The sequence below is a fragment of the Scleropages formosus genome, chromosome 2 (assembly GCF_900964775.1).
Source record: "Scleropages formosus chromosome 2, fSclFor1.1, whole genome shotgun sequence".
In the NCBI taxonomy this organism is placed as follows: Eukaryota; Metazoa; Chordata; class Actinopteri; order Osteoglossiformes; family Osteoglossidae; genus Scleropages; species Scleropages formosus.
In genome coordinates this window covers 30,031,563-30,045,165 of record NC_041807.1, presented here as the reverse complement: position 1 = coordinate 30,045,165, position 13,603 = coordinate 30,031,563, and the positions used below count along the sequence as shown (strand labels likewise).

The window sequence follows — 13,603 nt, the reverse complement described above, 5'->3', positions numbered from 1 at the left end:
AGGGAGCCCTTTGCACCAAGATGACACCTCTGATGAACTTGATTGCCCTACTGACTGGTTCCCATTAAGACTGATGGTGAGGGACACTCTATGCCCAGGGTGCCTGCAAAGCTGCTGTATGCACCTTAATGCACCGCAGCCCTGGAATTCCACAAAGCATGGTGCCCTCTAGTGGCACAGAGCGCAAAACAGGACAGGATAAAAGCTACTCATTCTGGAATTGAACATTTTAAGTTAACCTACTTGTTGTAATTCGCTACAACGAACAGTTCCATAAATAAATAGTTTGCAAAAAGGGAACTCCGCTTTTACTGAATTCTGCTTAAAGGAAAAACAATGTAAAATGTGAAATGATAATATGAAACAACACTCATGTCCTGCGTGATGCAGTGCTTACAGGGGTAAATCCTCAAAAAGTGTGCGAGCGGTCCATCGCCGTCCATTGGTGGAGCTGCGGTATTTCAGACAGTAACGTAGCGCAGTGCTTGCTGTCTCGTGGCAGATGAAGTCAAGGGTCGGCTCGCACTTTCAAGACACTCGCCGTGCCAGGCTTTCACATCAACAGCAGGCGAAGACGTTCTGCCGGCCACTCTTGATAAACGTGCCGCACCTAGCGGGTAGCGATGCCGCGGACTGTCCTCCACAAGTGTTGCCGGGCCATTTCTCCGCCATCTACGGCCCAGGCCCGGTGTCCTGCTCCTCCCGACAGTCCTCCCATTAAGAGAGCGCTTGGCCGCAATCCATTCCTCCCCCAAGCTCAACTAATTTCTCACCATGTGTTGGACTGAGATAAGGCGAGCTGCCCCCTCCCCACCCTGTGGGTAACCTGCTGGCACTGTGATTCCTTCTTCTCTATTTAGTCTTCTGTCAGTCTCCATGTTAATTGCAACATGCAACGCATGCGGATATTTTCAACACTTCTGACCCTCCGCCTAAAACAAACACACGTCAATGACAAAAGTGTGCGCCACCTCCAGGTCCGGGCAGCACTCTGCTGCGCCGCTGTGAACAGGACGGGTCCATCATCCACTCTGCTCCTTGCCCCTGTCACTCTTCTCCTCCTTCTCCTCTCTGTGTCACCTTCTCACACTGCTTTGGACCTTCATCGCCAGCACTGTGCTGAGCGGTGTGAATTGTGCTGATGCCCCTGCGCCTCTCACACTCACTGATTCGCTTTTTGTCAGATCAGGGGCCTTGTATCAGGAAAAGTAAATGTAAATCGATGCCTTGTGTTTGAAAGGGTGCATTTCTCCACACGGAGCGAACGTGGAGATATCCCTTACCCCTTTATCGACCGTCTTTTTCACCTCCATGGAAAATGTGCCGGTCTTCCTGTTAACCATGGCGTTGCGAAGCTGAAACACACAAAAAAGTTAAACAAAAGAACCACAAGACAACACGATAAACAGCCAAAAAAGTGAAAATAAACAGCAAATTTAGGCATAATCAGCAGACAACTTAAACAGTGTTCCTTTGTTGAAGATAATTGGATCACGGACTTGGAAGAATCCTCTTTAAATATTTGACACAGATGAAGCATTAGGATTCAGTTTAGAGTACAATGTAACATTGCGACATCCTTGCCCAGTTATATTAGTTTGCAGTTTGCCCGTCATATTAAAAAAGGCCTGTTTAGGAACCAGATGCTGTTTTCTGTTAGATTTGTTTATTACTGTTTTTTTTTCTTGGTTTTTTTAAGGGAATTTTACCAAGAACCACACGCATGTGAAAAAGCTGAGTGAACTACGCGAAGCCCAAGGCAAGCCTGCAGTGTCCCACACATTGCAAATCGTCAAGCACTTGTTAAAATAAAAGCCGATCAGCACGAACCACATCATCCTTGTCTTCCCATTCCACTTCCGACAGATCCACGCTGCTGTAGTTTGGTTTCCTCCTCTTCTTCCCTTCTTCGTACTGCAAGCGCAAGAACATCCGTTTCCCAGTGTTTTTAACATGCAGATGTATGTCATTTTTTTTTTTTAATTCATTTAGCAGGCAATTTTTTCCAAAGCGATGTACATCTCATAGAAAATACATTGTGTGCATTACAATTACATTGGCAGAAGGAAACACTTAGATGCAGACGCATGATTTTGAGGTAGCCAGTTTGTTTCTTTACATGTTATGAACCAATGTACATCACACGAGTAGCTGTATAAAACCTTATCCTAATATCGACAATTACAAACATATATGTTACATTAGAGGAATAAGCATGGGAAGCACGGTGGCACAGCGAGTAGCGCTGCTGTCTCACAGTGCCTGGGTGGTGCAAGAGGATGTGGGTTTGATCCCTGCTTAGTCTGTGTGGAGTTTGCATGTCTGCATGGGTTTGCTCCGGCTACTCTGGTTTCCTCCCGCAGTCCAAAGACATGCTGTTCAGGTTCCCCCACAGTGTGTGAGTGACAGAGAGAGTGTGTTCCACTGATGTATGGATGAGTGACCCAGTGTAAGTAGTGTATCTAGCAGTGTAAGTCTTTGGGTGCTCTGGTTTCCTCCCACACTCCAAAGAGATGCTGTTCAGGTTCACCCATAGTGTGTGAGTGACAGAGAGAGTGTGTTCCACTGATGTATGGATGAGTGACCTGGTGTATCTAGCAGTGTAAGTCACCTTGGTGAATAAGGTGTGTGGGCTCATAATACTACATAGAGCTCATTGGATGCTGCTCTAGAGAAAAGCATCTGATAAATAAATCTGAGTATTCTAATGTATTCCTTTGGCTAAGGCAACTTACAAAACTGTTGCAGTGTTTTGTTGCATACATCTATTCATTCGCTTTTCTCCAAAGAAACTTCCAGTGTTTCACCCATTAATGCAGGTGGATAATATTTTAAGTACCTCCCTCAAGGGCACTGCAGCAGAAGGTGGAAGCAATTTTTGGAGCCCAGCACAGCAGCTATACCCACTGCACTACCCGGTGCCCCTTTGGAACAGGATGCTACAGTGATTTATCCATTCATATGGCACGGTATTCTTTCTGTGTACATTCAGTCAAGGGTAATAGAGCAGGAGGGGGATTTAAACTAACAGCATGCAGACTGGAAGATGACAGCTCAAAACACCGCACTACCTGCTGCCATCAGGTTTGCCTTATGGCTTCTATTAGGAGCCATACTAGTTTCTTGTAGGGATTTGCATGAGACAGCAGCCCGCTGAGCTGTCTCTTATTAACTGTACAGCCCATGCAACAGGGACCAGGAGTCAGTTCATCCAAGGACAGCAATGTTTTCAGCGCCGTCCTTTCAGCGTGTACAGCACTGATATAAAGAAATGCTGCGTGAATTCCCGGCTTCCTTCCCTCATACACAAGAGAATAATGCGATGGATTAACAATGGATCAGAGAGGCGGCGAACAATCCGGCTCTCTCCTTTCACCCTTTATACTTTATTGTATGTGGTATATGGCCTTTTCGTGTGCGGCAGCTCTTCAGCTCTTCACTGAGTCACAAGTGATATATTCAGTGACTGTGCCAGAGACAGTTTGGTATAAACACGCAGTTTCCTAGCACAAACACGCATTTGCATTTTCTCAATAACTCGGGATTTTTTTGTAGTATTTTCTCTAGCGTGCGCTATATACACCATCGCAAGTTTTTTCTCATACCAGATTGCTCTGCTTTACTCTTCCATCTTTGTGCGTTTGCTGTACTGCCAACGTGCCTCAACATTTTGATCAGAACTGGGTGAGAGCCATCGTTAACCTTTAGTTGATGAACTATGATCCCTCGTGCTACGCATGCTGTATTTAACCATTATTGATGCTGAGGTTTTCTCCAAAGACGTTATGGTCAAGGTTTAGGCAGATGAAGGATTCCATAGCTGCGAATCTCCAGCACTGACAGTCTGTTTAAATTGTTAAATCCTCTTAAATGTTGCTTCTCCCACTGCCCTTCATATACTGAGGACATCTTCTGTGCATACCTGGAAATAGTTCACTAAAATAAAATACAAGCCTCTGGGTTCAAAACAAAGTTGCATCGAGAGCAATGAAGTTCTCCATGCAGACAAAGGGAGCTTCAAACGCAACTGTATGCAGAAGTCAGAGACATGAACAAATTGTTTGAACAGATATGTTCCAGTTATGACAAGGTGTTTCATAATGATTGCTCTCATTCTGAATTCTGAATCAAGTACATACCTACTGAATTGTTTGTTATTACAGCATAATTGTTTCATCACTGGGGGCGCAGTGGCGCAGTGGGTTGGACCGGGTCCTGCTTTCTAGTGGGTCTGGGGTTCGAGTCCCGCTTGGGGTGCCTTGCGACGGACTGGCGTCCTGTCCTGGGTGTGTCCCCTCCCCCTCTGGCCTTACGCCCTGTGTTGCTGGGTAGGGTCTGGTTCCCCGTGACCTCGTATGGGACAAGCGGTTCTGAAAATGTGTTTGTGTGTGTGTGTGTTTCATCACTGAGGGGACATGGTGGCACGATGGGTTTGGCCAGGTCCCACTCTTTGATGGGTCTAGGGTTTGAGTCCTGCTTGGGGTGCATTGCGGTGGACTGGCATCCTGTCCTGGGTGTGTCCCCTCCACCTCCAGCCTTGCACCCTGTGTTGCCGGGTTAGGCACCGGTTTACCGCAACCTCGCTTGGGACAAGCGGTTTCAGAAAGTGTGTGTGTGTGTTTCATCACTTTGCATGCCATGAAACACACTGCTTGGCTCTTTTTGTTCCAAAACCAGAGCGGCACAAGAGGGACAAACACATAGAAAGAGGTAAGTGAATGAACACAAATGCGGGCAGCACTTGTCACCCTTTGTGCTGTCTGGACGCAGCTGAAGGCATGTCCACATCTGACCTGTTTTCATCTGGGTTCTATTTCAGTGTTATGGTAGTACACGAGATGTTGGTTAAGAATCGGACCCTGTGGTGCTTAACTCAGAATGGAGAGCTGCTCTCTCTTTGCATGAGAGAAAAAAGTATCGAGTACCAGCATAATGTGCAAGTACACCTGGGCAACACTTGTATGGGAGAAACTGGACAGTAGAGCAAAAGCAAAGCAACACAGAAGAATTGGAAAGACATTCCTGCTGATTTTCTGCTCAAACTTGTTACAGCCAGGAGAAAAAGGGCTGAGATTCAACATCTTGTGTCACTATACTACCTACTCTAAACTGTCGTCATAAAGACGGCTGAAGAAGAGCTGAGAAATGAGCTGGGTAACAGAAATGGTTTATATAGGGACACTGGTGTTGGTTCTACAGTATGAAGCAACTTCCCAAGGGAGCAGCGATCCTTCACAGAAAGGGGTTAGTGTCCAGTGTCGGGGACCAACCGTAGTAGCGCCTCTCTCAGTCAAAGAAAGGAATACTTAATGGATTAATGAGTCACTGAGGAAAGTGGTAAATATTGTCCTTTATGGCAGGGACAATGAAACACACCCGTGTGGGGAGCGACACCACCGCACCAAGGGGGGGACCCAGGACAGCATCCACATGAAAGGCGCACAGCACGAGGGCGGGAGGGAGAGGAGCTCGCCGTTTCACTTCAGCATCTTCAAAGTGATTCATCTGAGCTGAGAACCAGAGAACCCAACTCCCCTCCAACCATCAATTATCTTTTAAATATATCTAATTTGGGGTTCCTAATTAGATAGCAATTAAGTGTTCCCTCTCTGAAGGATTCCTCCGCGAGCGCGCTCGGCCCTCTTTTCAGAAAACTCAGACTACAATGGGCTCAATCACTGGCATTCAGTAGATGCCATTTCAGGTTTATTCAAAGGAACTTCCTGGATGGAAACGTTTGTCTCATTTGAATACACCCCCAACCCCTACTGCCACCCCACCCACTGCCAACCCTTAACAAAAAGGAGCAGCTGTGTGGAGGGAGGTTCGATGTTCCAGGGCCTGGGGGGTTCCCTCTCCCGAGCGACGTCAATTGCCCGCTGAAGACTATCTCAGCTTCATAGGGACACCGACGGAACGCAGTTGCGGAACCTGATGGAAAAAAACGTTCCTTGACAAAAAAAAAAATCACGTTTGATTAAACGGTATCTGTCATTTTGCCTCATAAGCAACAAGATAAAGCTGTTGGAAAGATCAGAAGCCGTTTGGAGTGCTGATGATTTAAAATAAATAAATAAATAAATTAAAAATTGTTTTGAAAGGATATTAAAATTCTGACATGTTGCTTTTTTGTGGTCTCTCCTGCTGGGAGACGCTGACGTACACCGTCCTGTTTCTAGTCTCAATCATCTTGTTGGCATAGATGCAAGTGAGGGTGTAAAAACTCCTTCGCCCAAACGAAGGTTTGCAGAGCATGCTTCTTTTCCTGGAACGCAATCCCGATTATACTTATCGCTGTACAGCAATCGCACGGGCTGCGGCTCGCCTGCTGTTCCACAAACACCAACACACACCCTACACGCACCAGACCGCTGTGAACAAAAAGCACTACCTCCTACGTTCATGCAAAAATACCAGCATAGTGGAAGAAGCCCCTTTCAGATAACACAACCCTGACAGATTAACAACAGTGGTGGACTTCTTTAAATGTCCCACTCCGCACTTAGCCTTGAAGAGAGATAAATATTAGTAATTATACATGACGGAAATGATGTTGTCCCAAAACACATAATCGTGAGAAACATAATAGGAACACCGGTGGGTTAGAAAGGTTGGTCATGTATGGACTGGTCATCGCTGTCAAAGCACAGCAGCTGTAGAATGTTCATTTAATTTATGTGTATTTAGTGGATACCTTTGTCAAAGGCATATTTCAAGGTTAGATACACAACGCTAAGCTACTTATGAGTATGGATGCATTCGAGCAACAGAGCACCGTAACACACAGTCACACACTACGGGTAACTTGGATTCAAGGGTTCGCCTGAAACACGTGTCTTTGGGCTGCGGGAGGAACCCATACGTGGAGGACGCTCAACATGCTCCACGCAGACCGAGCCAAATTCGAACCTTCAACCTCAGGAGCCCTGAAAATGGATGTAGCACTGTACCATTACAGGCACCAAGGCGGTCACTTTTTTAAGCAAAGAAATGATGAAAAAGCCTGAAATTCCAGTCACTGTCTTGTCCCTCACTGAGGCCAGTAGCCGAGAGGAATGAACATACATATATCACACTCAGCATGGCTGCACCCTGTGTTCCTGCTGGAAAACACATGACATTTGGGGAGATGATTACCATGGGCCGGAGGTCCGGGTGGGTCAGTATATACCCATTGTTGGTGATTGCGAAGGCATATCCATGAATACCTAGCTATAATTAAACAAAAAAGAAAAAAAGGCAGCGTCAGTGTTCGTGGTAAAGAAAAGAAGAAAAAGAAATCACGTACAATCAAGCCCTTTGTTGCTCTGCATACCCGTTCTTAAACATCAGTCACGTCAGTATTAATTTCAGTTCAACAAATATGAGGCTCACGCCATTCACTTTCAAATTACACCCTGTCGTTTGTAGGAATTCGAGTAAATAACATGTTTCAAAATGTCAAAATGTACATTTTACATCAGTGCTTTTATATGTATTAGTGATATTTCAAAATTAACCAATCAGCTCTTTTTCTGCAAAGGGGAATTAAAACACTGAAGAGTAAAGTGTATGATTTTGCCACCCCTATCATCGTGTAGGAAAAGGCAAAGCTACTCAATGTCTTTTCACCTCCTGAGCTGAGAGCAAATGTGAATGTGCTCTGCCTGTAGCTCCTCCACTAGCGTCACAGTACCTTGTACTTGGGGATGGTCTTGAGCAGCTCCTGGACGGGAACATCGGTACCCACTACCCCTAGCAGGATCCCCTTGTTCCTCTGCAGGTAGGCCACAAAGAAAGAAGGGGACATGCAAACATCAGTCCTACACAGAATTAGCCAAAATGAGCACATACTCAGTCTTCTCTTAAATTTCACCAATCTCTATATTAATTATTGCAATACTCAATATGCATAGAGTTGGACTTGCGAATACCTTGCCTAACAAATATGTCAGTCCAGTGTCAAATTTAATTTCATGCCTTTCCAAGATTTCACATTAGAAAGGGAATGTCGTACTCACCGTTTCATTTTTCGTGCTAAACACGGGCATGGCTACAGTGGTCATCAGCACGGGGCCTTGGTTGTCCCCAAGCTAAACAGCAATTAGAAGGGAAGAAGCTTAATAATGCATCGCTCCAGTGTCACCGGAGGGAAACACGTTCCCGCCGATCGCTCCAGATGGTGTCGGCACGTTCGCGTGATGAGGAGCATCGCTGTGCCAGTATCGCAGAAGCCGCACACATCCCCACCGACATCCCCCTTCAGGACCCACATTAACACCGTCCTCCCCAACAGAGCATCTCCCATCAACCTGACCCATTGTCAATGGCCCTGGAAATCATACAGATTCCCATCTGCCCACCCACTATTTTATCTGGGATTCTGGAATGGCTTATCCAGCCTTCAGGTAAGAGAGCAGTGTGTGTCAGGGCTCTCACAGATGGTGCTGGCTGACCAGTCTGACTGAGGGGAGGGAACGAGAGGGGTCAAAGCTCATATAGGCACACGTAAAACCCAAACACGGAAAAGTTAAATACTTCCTGAAGCATTTCTAAAAATAAAAATATTTCATAAACATTTTTAGAAACGCAAACTACAAACTTGTGCGGCAATCTCAGCGGACTGTCCATACATAAATGTAAAACACGTTTTAGTGAAATCCCATTTAAGAATGTATATCATATTAGCTTCATGTATATGCAATGCCATCAATTCGACAATTACAGAAGCAGCAATGGAAGAAACGTTGCAGTGGAAAAGGTGGGTTCTCTCAGATGAGCTGGGCATCAGCAACACAAAGAGAGCACATTAAATGGGAGACAGAAACGTCTAACGACCGGCACAGAAAAAAACGGATAACGCACGATGATAACACCCCCTCAGGTGTAACTCAACAAGACAAAGCGCATTGCATGGACTAGGAATGGAGACGCACTGACAATGTTCTTTACCTCATGCCACTGCAGTATTCTTGAGGGTCGCGGTGGAAATTTTAACACAAGGAGTTTACATAAAAACACCCGGTCCTTACTATCGCGTGGAGAGTGTTTAGTATAGAAGGGTCACCGCAGCCTATTCTGTAGGGCATGCAATGAAACGGGGCGGTCCCTGCGCACACGCTGCAGTCCGGGTGCGCTCTGTCCAGCGCAGACAGTCCTTCATGTGATGAGAAGAGGTGTGTGAATCTCTCATTACGCTGCTGAGCTGCTTCAAGGTGCTACAGCGGGGTGGGGCCGCGGTGGGGCTGTGATGAACAACTTTGCAGCGGCAAGGCGAGGACAGCGGCGGGGGTAACTGCCGGTTGTGCTCTCGTGGCGAGGTGGCACAGATCTGGGTTGCAGAGATGAATGGTGTGTCTCTCCACCTCCCCTCACCCCCGCCCCAACCCCCAGCCTTGGACCCCCAAGCGATTGGGTTTAATAGTAGAGAGGCCGAGAGGACAGGTGGACCGGCGCGGCAGCCTGAGAGAGGGGCTAAAAATACACCCGCGAAAAAGCCGAGAAGCCGAGCCAGAAACTGCCAGGCGGGGCAGTCGCGGTGCCTTCGGAGAGCCGGGCAACCTTGTCTTGTTTTTTGCCCCTGCAACTCCCCACCCCCACGGCGCCGCCCTCCTCCCAATGTCAGTCCCTTCACCGCTTCGGAAAACAAAAGCGAATGAGCCGAGGAATGATGAATGGTGCTCCTCGGCCGGCTGAAATATGGAGGCGCAGAGTTTAAAGGACAATCCGCACTTAGAGGAATTCAAGGATAACGGGAGCGGTGGGTGTGGTGGTGGGGGGGTGGGGTGTTGGGAAGAGGGCGCCAGCTGCACGCTGGCGCTGGTCGGCGGCACGGCAGTCACCGGCACAGCCCGTAAACCTGCGTGTCCTGTCGGGCTCCTGCCACTGACATGAGCAGTACCGCCGCTCAACGGTGTGATTTCACACACTCATTTCACGCACTTCATGCACACCTACTGAAGCCTGAAGCAAATACCGGAAGTATCTGGAGATCATTGTTCTATTATTATTCTATTATTCTTAGTGTCTAACCTGTGTTTTTGCTCAAAGTGACAATTTATGCAGCTGTTTTTTTTTTTTTCCCCCCCCCCCCCCCCCCCATTGGAACAATTTGAGTCGTCCTGCAACAGAGGGCTTTTTTTGAACGAGCAACCATGGGTTACGAACTGGTGTTCTTAACCACTGCACTCTTTGCTCTTTATAGTCTCACTTTCATTGGCATCAGTGATTGATATTTACAAAAACAAACAAGAAAGAAAAGACTAGAGTGTTGAAGGTCTCATTTGGATATAATGGGATTTGTGTGTTTACACATACAAACGCCAAAACGGGAAATGATCATAAGGCGCAGATGAAATTAACCCATTAAAATGACAGTTATGTGATTATCCGGGAGATGTTTCAAACTGAATGTGCTAAGCAGGGCAGTTCTGAGCATATGGCAATGCAGATGTCTGTTGAAACGTTAGTTATGGTTGCCTCTGAAACAGCGCATTGGCGTCTCCAGCCTATTCCATAAATATACTCTGCTTTGTTGTTATTGTCACCATAACTCACTTAGCAGATGCTTTCTGAAACATAATGCATGGGCATAAATGTCTGCGACAGACAGAGACAGTTCACGGTGGACATTTTGTGCCCGAAAACAAGTTCGGTCTTATGCATTAATGGATATTTCAAGAAGAGCTTTTTCACAGATTGTCTTTGTGGTGCGGAAGATGATGGCAGTAATTCCTTGCTTAGCTGGCACTTTTATCCAAAGAAAGGTACAGTATTTGATCCCTTTATACAGCATGCAAAGTCACAGGCATATTTAGCGGAGTACTTTAGGGCAGGTACCTTGCTCAAGGGCACTACAGCGGTGGCGAGGAGTGGGACTTGAACCGGCAACTTCCAGGATGCAAATGCATGGCTATAGTCAGTGCTACCTGCTGATGTACAGGATTCATCTCTCAAAGTTTTCAAATTTATCGCCTTCTCTTTCTAATTTTCTCCAGGGACACCTACCAGCCATGCTCATGCAAAAAAGGTGGTTAGCGCAAGTGTCTTCGCGGGGGCAAAAATGGTCACATCGTGCAGTGGGCAGTAGGGGGCGCCCTCGGATGGCCGATTGCATGTCGAGCGGTTTGATAACGGCTCCAGCTACGGCGCAGGTTTCGCCGGGGAGCGGAATCCTGCCGCACCTGAGCGATCCGCACTGTGAACGTGCGAGGCCTGAAAGAGGCAGCGAGAGCCGGCCAAGAACAGCTGGCACGGAACAGGGAGAGCCAGACCGCAGGCGTCGCGACGGGGCGGGCCGCGGGGAGGGAGGCCACGCACGTGGGTGCGCTTGAGAATGCGAAGCTCCATTACCAATGCAAATGTCTGAGTGGAAACACAGCGCATCGGCGAAAACGACGGAAAACAAACAAACAAACAAACAAACAAACGCTCGAACCAAAATGAAACAGAAAGCACATGAGAGAGGCGAGCGCTGGCCTGTCGGCACACAGGGCACATCGCATGAGTCTCGGCACACACGCATGGACACGGCACACGATGGCGGGAGACTGCAGGAAAAGGGTTACCTTCTGGGCCTGAGGGAGCTACAAAGAAGTGCGAAGAGAAAGAAGAAAGAGAGAACGTTTAAGTTTCGCGCAGACAGAATAATCCCAGAGCGAAATACCGGTGGGCACTCGAGTCATCTGTGTCTTCTCACCGTCATCTTTTTTTTCCACCCCTGTTTACCTTCAACGTGCAAACAACTTGCGGGGTTCAATCCATCAAGCAAACTGTGACTGCAGTTGAATCGACACCGTTACTGCAATTAATATTCATCAGTGAGAATTAGAGTTCTGCTGCTGTGCGGGCAAACATTTCAACTTCCTTTTACCAGTTTTCACTCTCTTTACACCATTCTCCCCCCCACCCACCCACCCTGTTTCATTTACTAACTTGTTCAACTCCATTTTCACTTTGCTCATTTTTTACATTTATTCATTCGACTGACGCTTTTCTCCGAACCGACTTGCAATGTTAAGGTTACAGTTATTTAACCATTTATACAGCTGGGTAATTTTACTGGAGCAATTTAAGGTAAGTACCTTGCTCAAGGGTACTACAGCTGGAGATCAAATCTGTAACCTTTAGGTCCAAAGGCAGCAGCTCTAACCACTACGCTACCAGCTGTCCCTTCAATGGTTTTGAAGCATTCACAAGGCACGTGTGCTATAAATACTTTTTTCTGCATCAAATTTTTCAGTCCATCAGAAGAATTATGCGAACCACTGTGACAAAGCGCGCTGTTACTGGTATGAGCAGAAATCCTGATCTGCACGTGACAATTACAGGTACGCTACAAGGCGAGCATACAGCCCTCCTCTTCTCTGCATTTAGCTCATCCAGTGGCTTCCGTTAGTTTGTTCATTGGTTTCTTCTCTGACTAACAGTGATGGATCGTTCTAAACTAGATAAACTATTTATTCCCACCTATCAGACGAAAGATGCATTATAAGGTGTAAAGGTGCAAAAAAAAAAAAAAAAAAAAAAAAACTGGCAGCATATAATACAAGGAAGTTTGTTGAGGAAATTTGCTTGTATTTTTTCATGATTGGGGTTAATATTGTTAGTTCATGGTTTCAAAAGTCAAAATAAGATGCATGATTTTAAAAATGAACCGTAGCTTAATGCAAATGTTTTAGTCCATGGATCCAGAACACACTCAATGACACTGATGTTGGGTTTTTGTTGTTTTCCTCCATCTAGTAATTAGTTTTATTTGTGAGCTATCCCTCCCTTTGTTTTACATTTATTCATTTAGCTGACACTTCCCTCCGAAGCAACTTACAATTATTTACCCATTTATATAGCTAGGTAATTTTACTGGAGCAATTTAGGGTAAATATCTTGCTCAAGGGTACTACAGCCAGAGGTGAGGCTCAAACCTGTGACCTTTGCAGGCAAAGGCAGTCACTCTAACCACTACGCTACTAGCTGCTCATGAGATATGAAAGTAAGGGCCCATCTTTGGACTTCTTCGGAACATACTGGTGTTCTCCAAAGAGCTTCATAATGATACAAATACACGGCTTTTAAAATACCCTTTAGACGGAGGAAAGTCAAGTGTTCGACAGTAAAGTAAATTTTTTCACAAGTAGTGATTTTTTTTTTTTTTTTAATCTGGCTCATTCCCCCCCCCAGAGTTATTTAAAATGTCAAGCTATTTCCAAAGATTTACTCATTTATATGGCCTGGCTATTCTTACTGTATCAGTTCAAGTATCTTACTCAGGGATATTATGGCAGAAGCTGTGGTTTGAACCTGAGTCCTTCAAGTGCAAAATGGCAGCTCTAAACACTGCACCACCTGCTGGCCAACTGGAACAGAGTTTTGCCCGGTCATGTGTCATGTGAAAGGCCGCAAGAAAATGGTATACCTAGTTTCGTTTAAAATTTAACAAATGGGTTCTAGACTGTTGTCCTGAGTCGCACAAATAAAAAAAGTTAACATTCTTGCTATTTTCTGTTTTCTGAAAACCCTGCTATTTCCTGATGTAAGTTCAGCCCTGGACAAAGACAAACCAACTGCAACAAAGATAAAAACACTACATTATCAGCAAAGAAATACATGACATTGTTTGGCTACG

General features: G+C 46.0%; 1 protein-coding gene across 1 annotated transcript in view; it reads right to left on the bottom strand.

Annotated features, from left to right (window-relative positions):
• Positions 1–13,603, bottom strand: part of cacna2d3a (calcium channel, voltage-dependent, alpha 2/delta subunit 3a) — a 169,307-nt gene that overhangs the window by 48,252 nt on the left and 107,452 nt on the right. Inside the window, exons 15-20 of the mRNA XM_029259247.1 lie at positions 11,547–11,564; positions 8,001–8,072; positions 7,676–7,756; positions 7,138–7,212; positions 1,831–1,914; positions 1,284–1,355 (exon numbers count right to left, since the gene is read on the bottom strand). Of these exons, the coding sequence (XP_029115080.1) occupies positions 1,284–1,355; positions 1,831–1,914; positions 7,138–7,212; positions 7,676–7,756; positions 8,001–8,072; positions 11,547–11,564 (402 nt within the window). The remainder of the gene's footprint in view (positions 1–1,283; positions 1,356–1,830; positions 1,915–7,137; positions 7,213–7,675; positions 7,757–8,000; positions 8,073–11,546; positions 11,565–13,603) is intronic.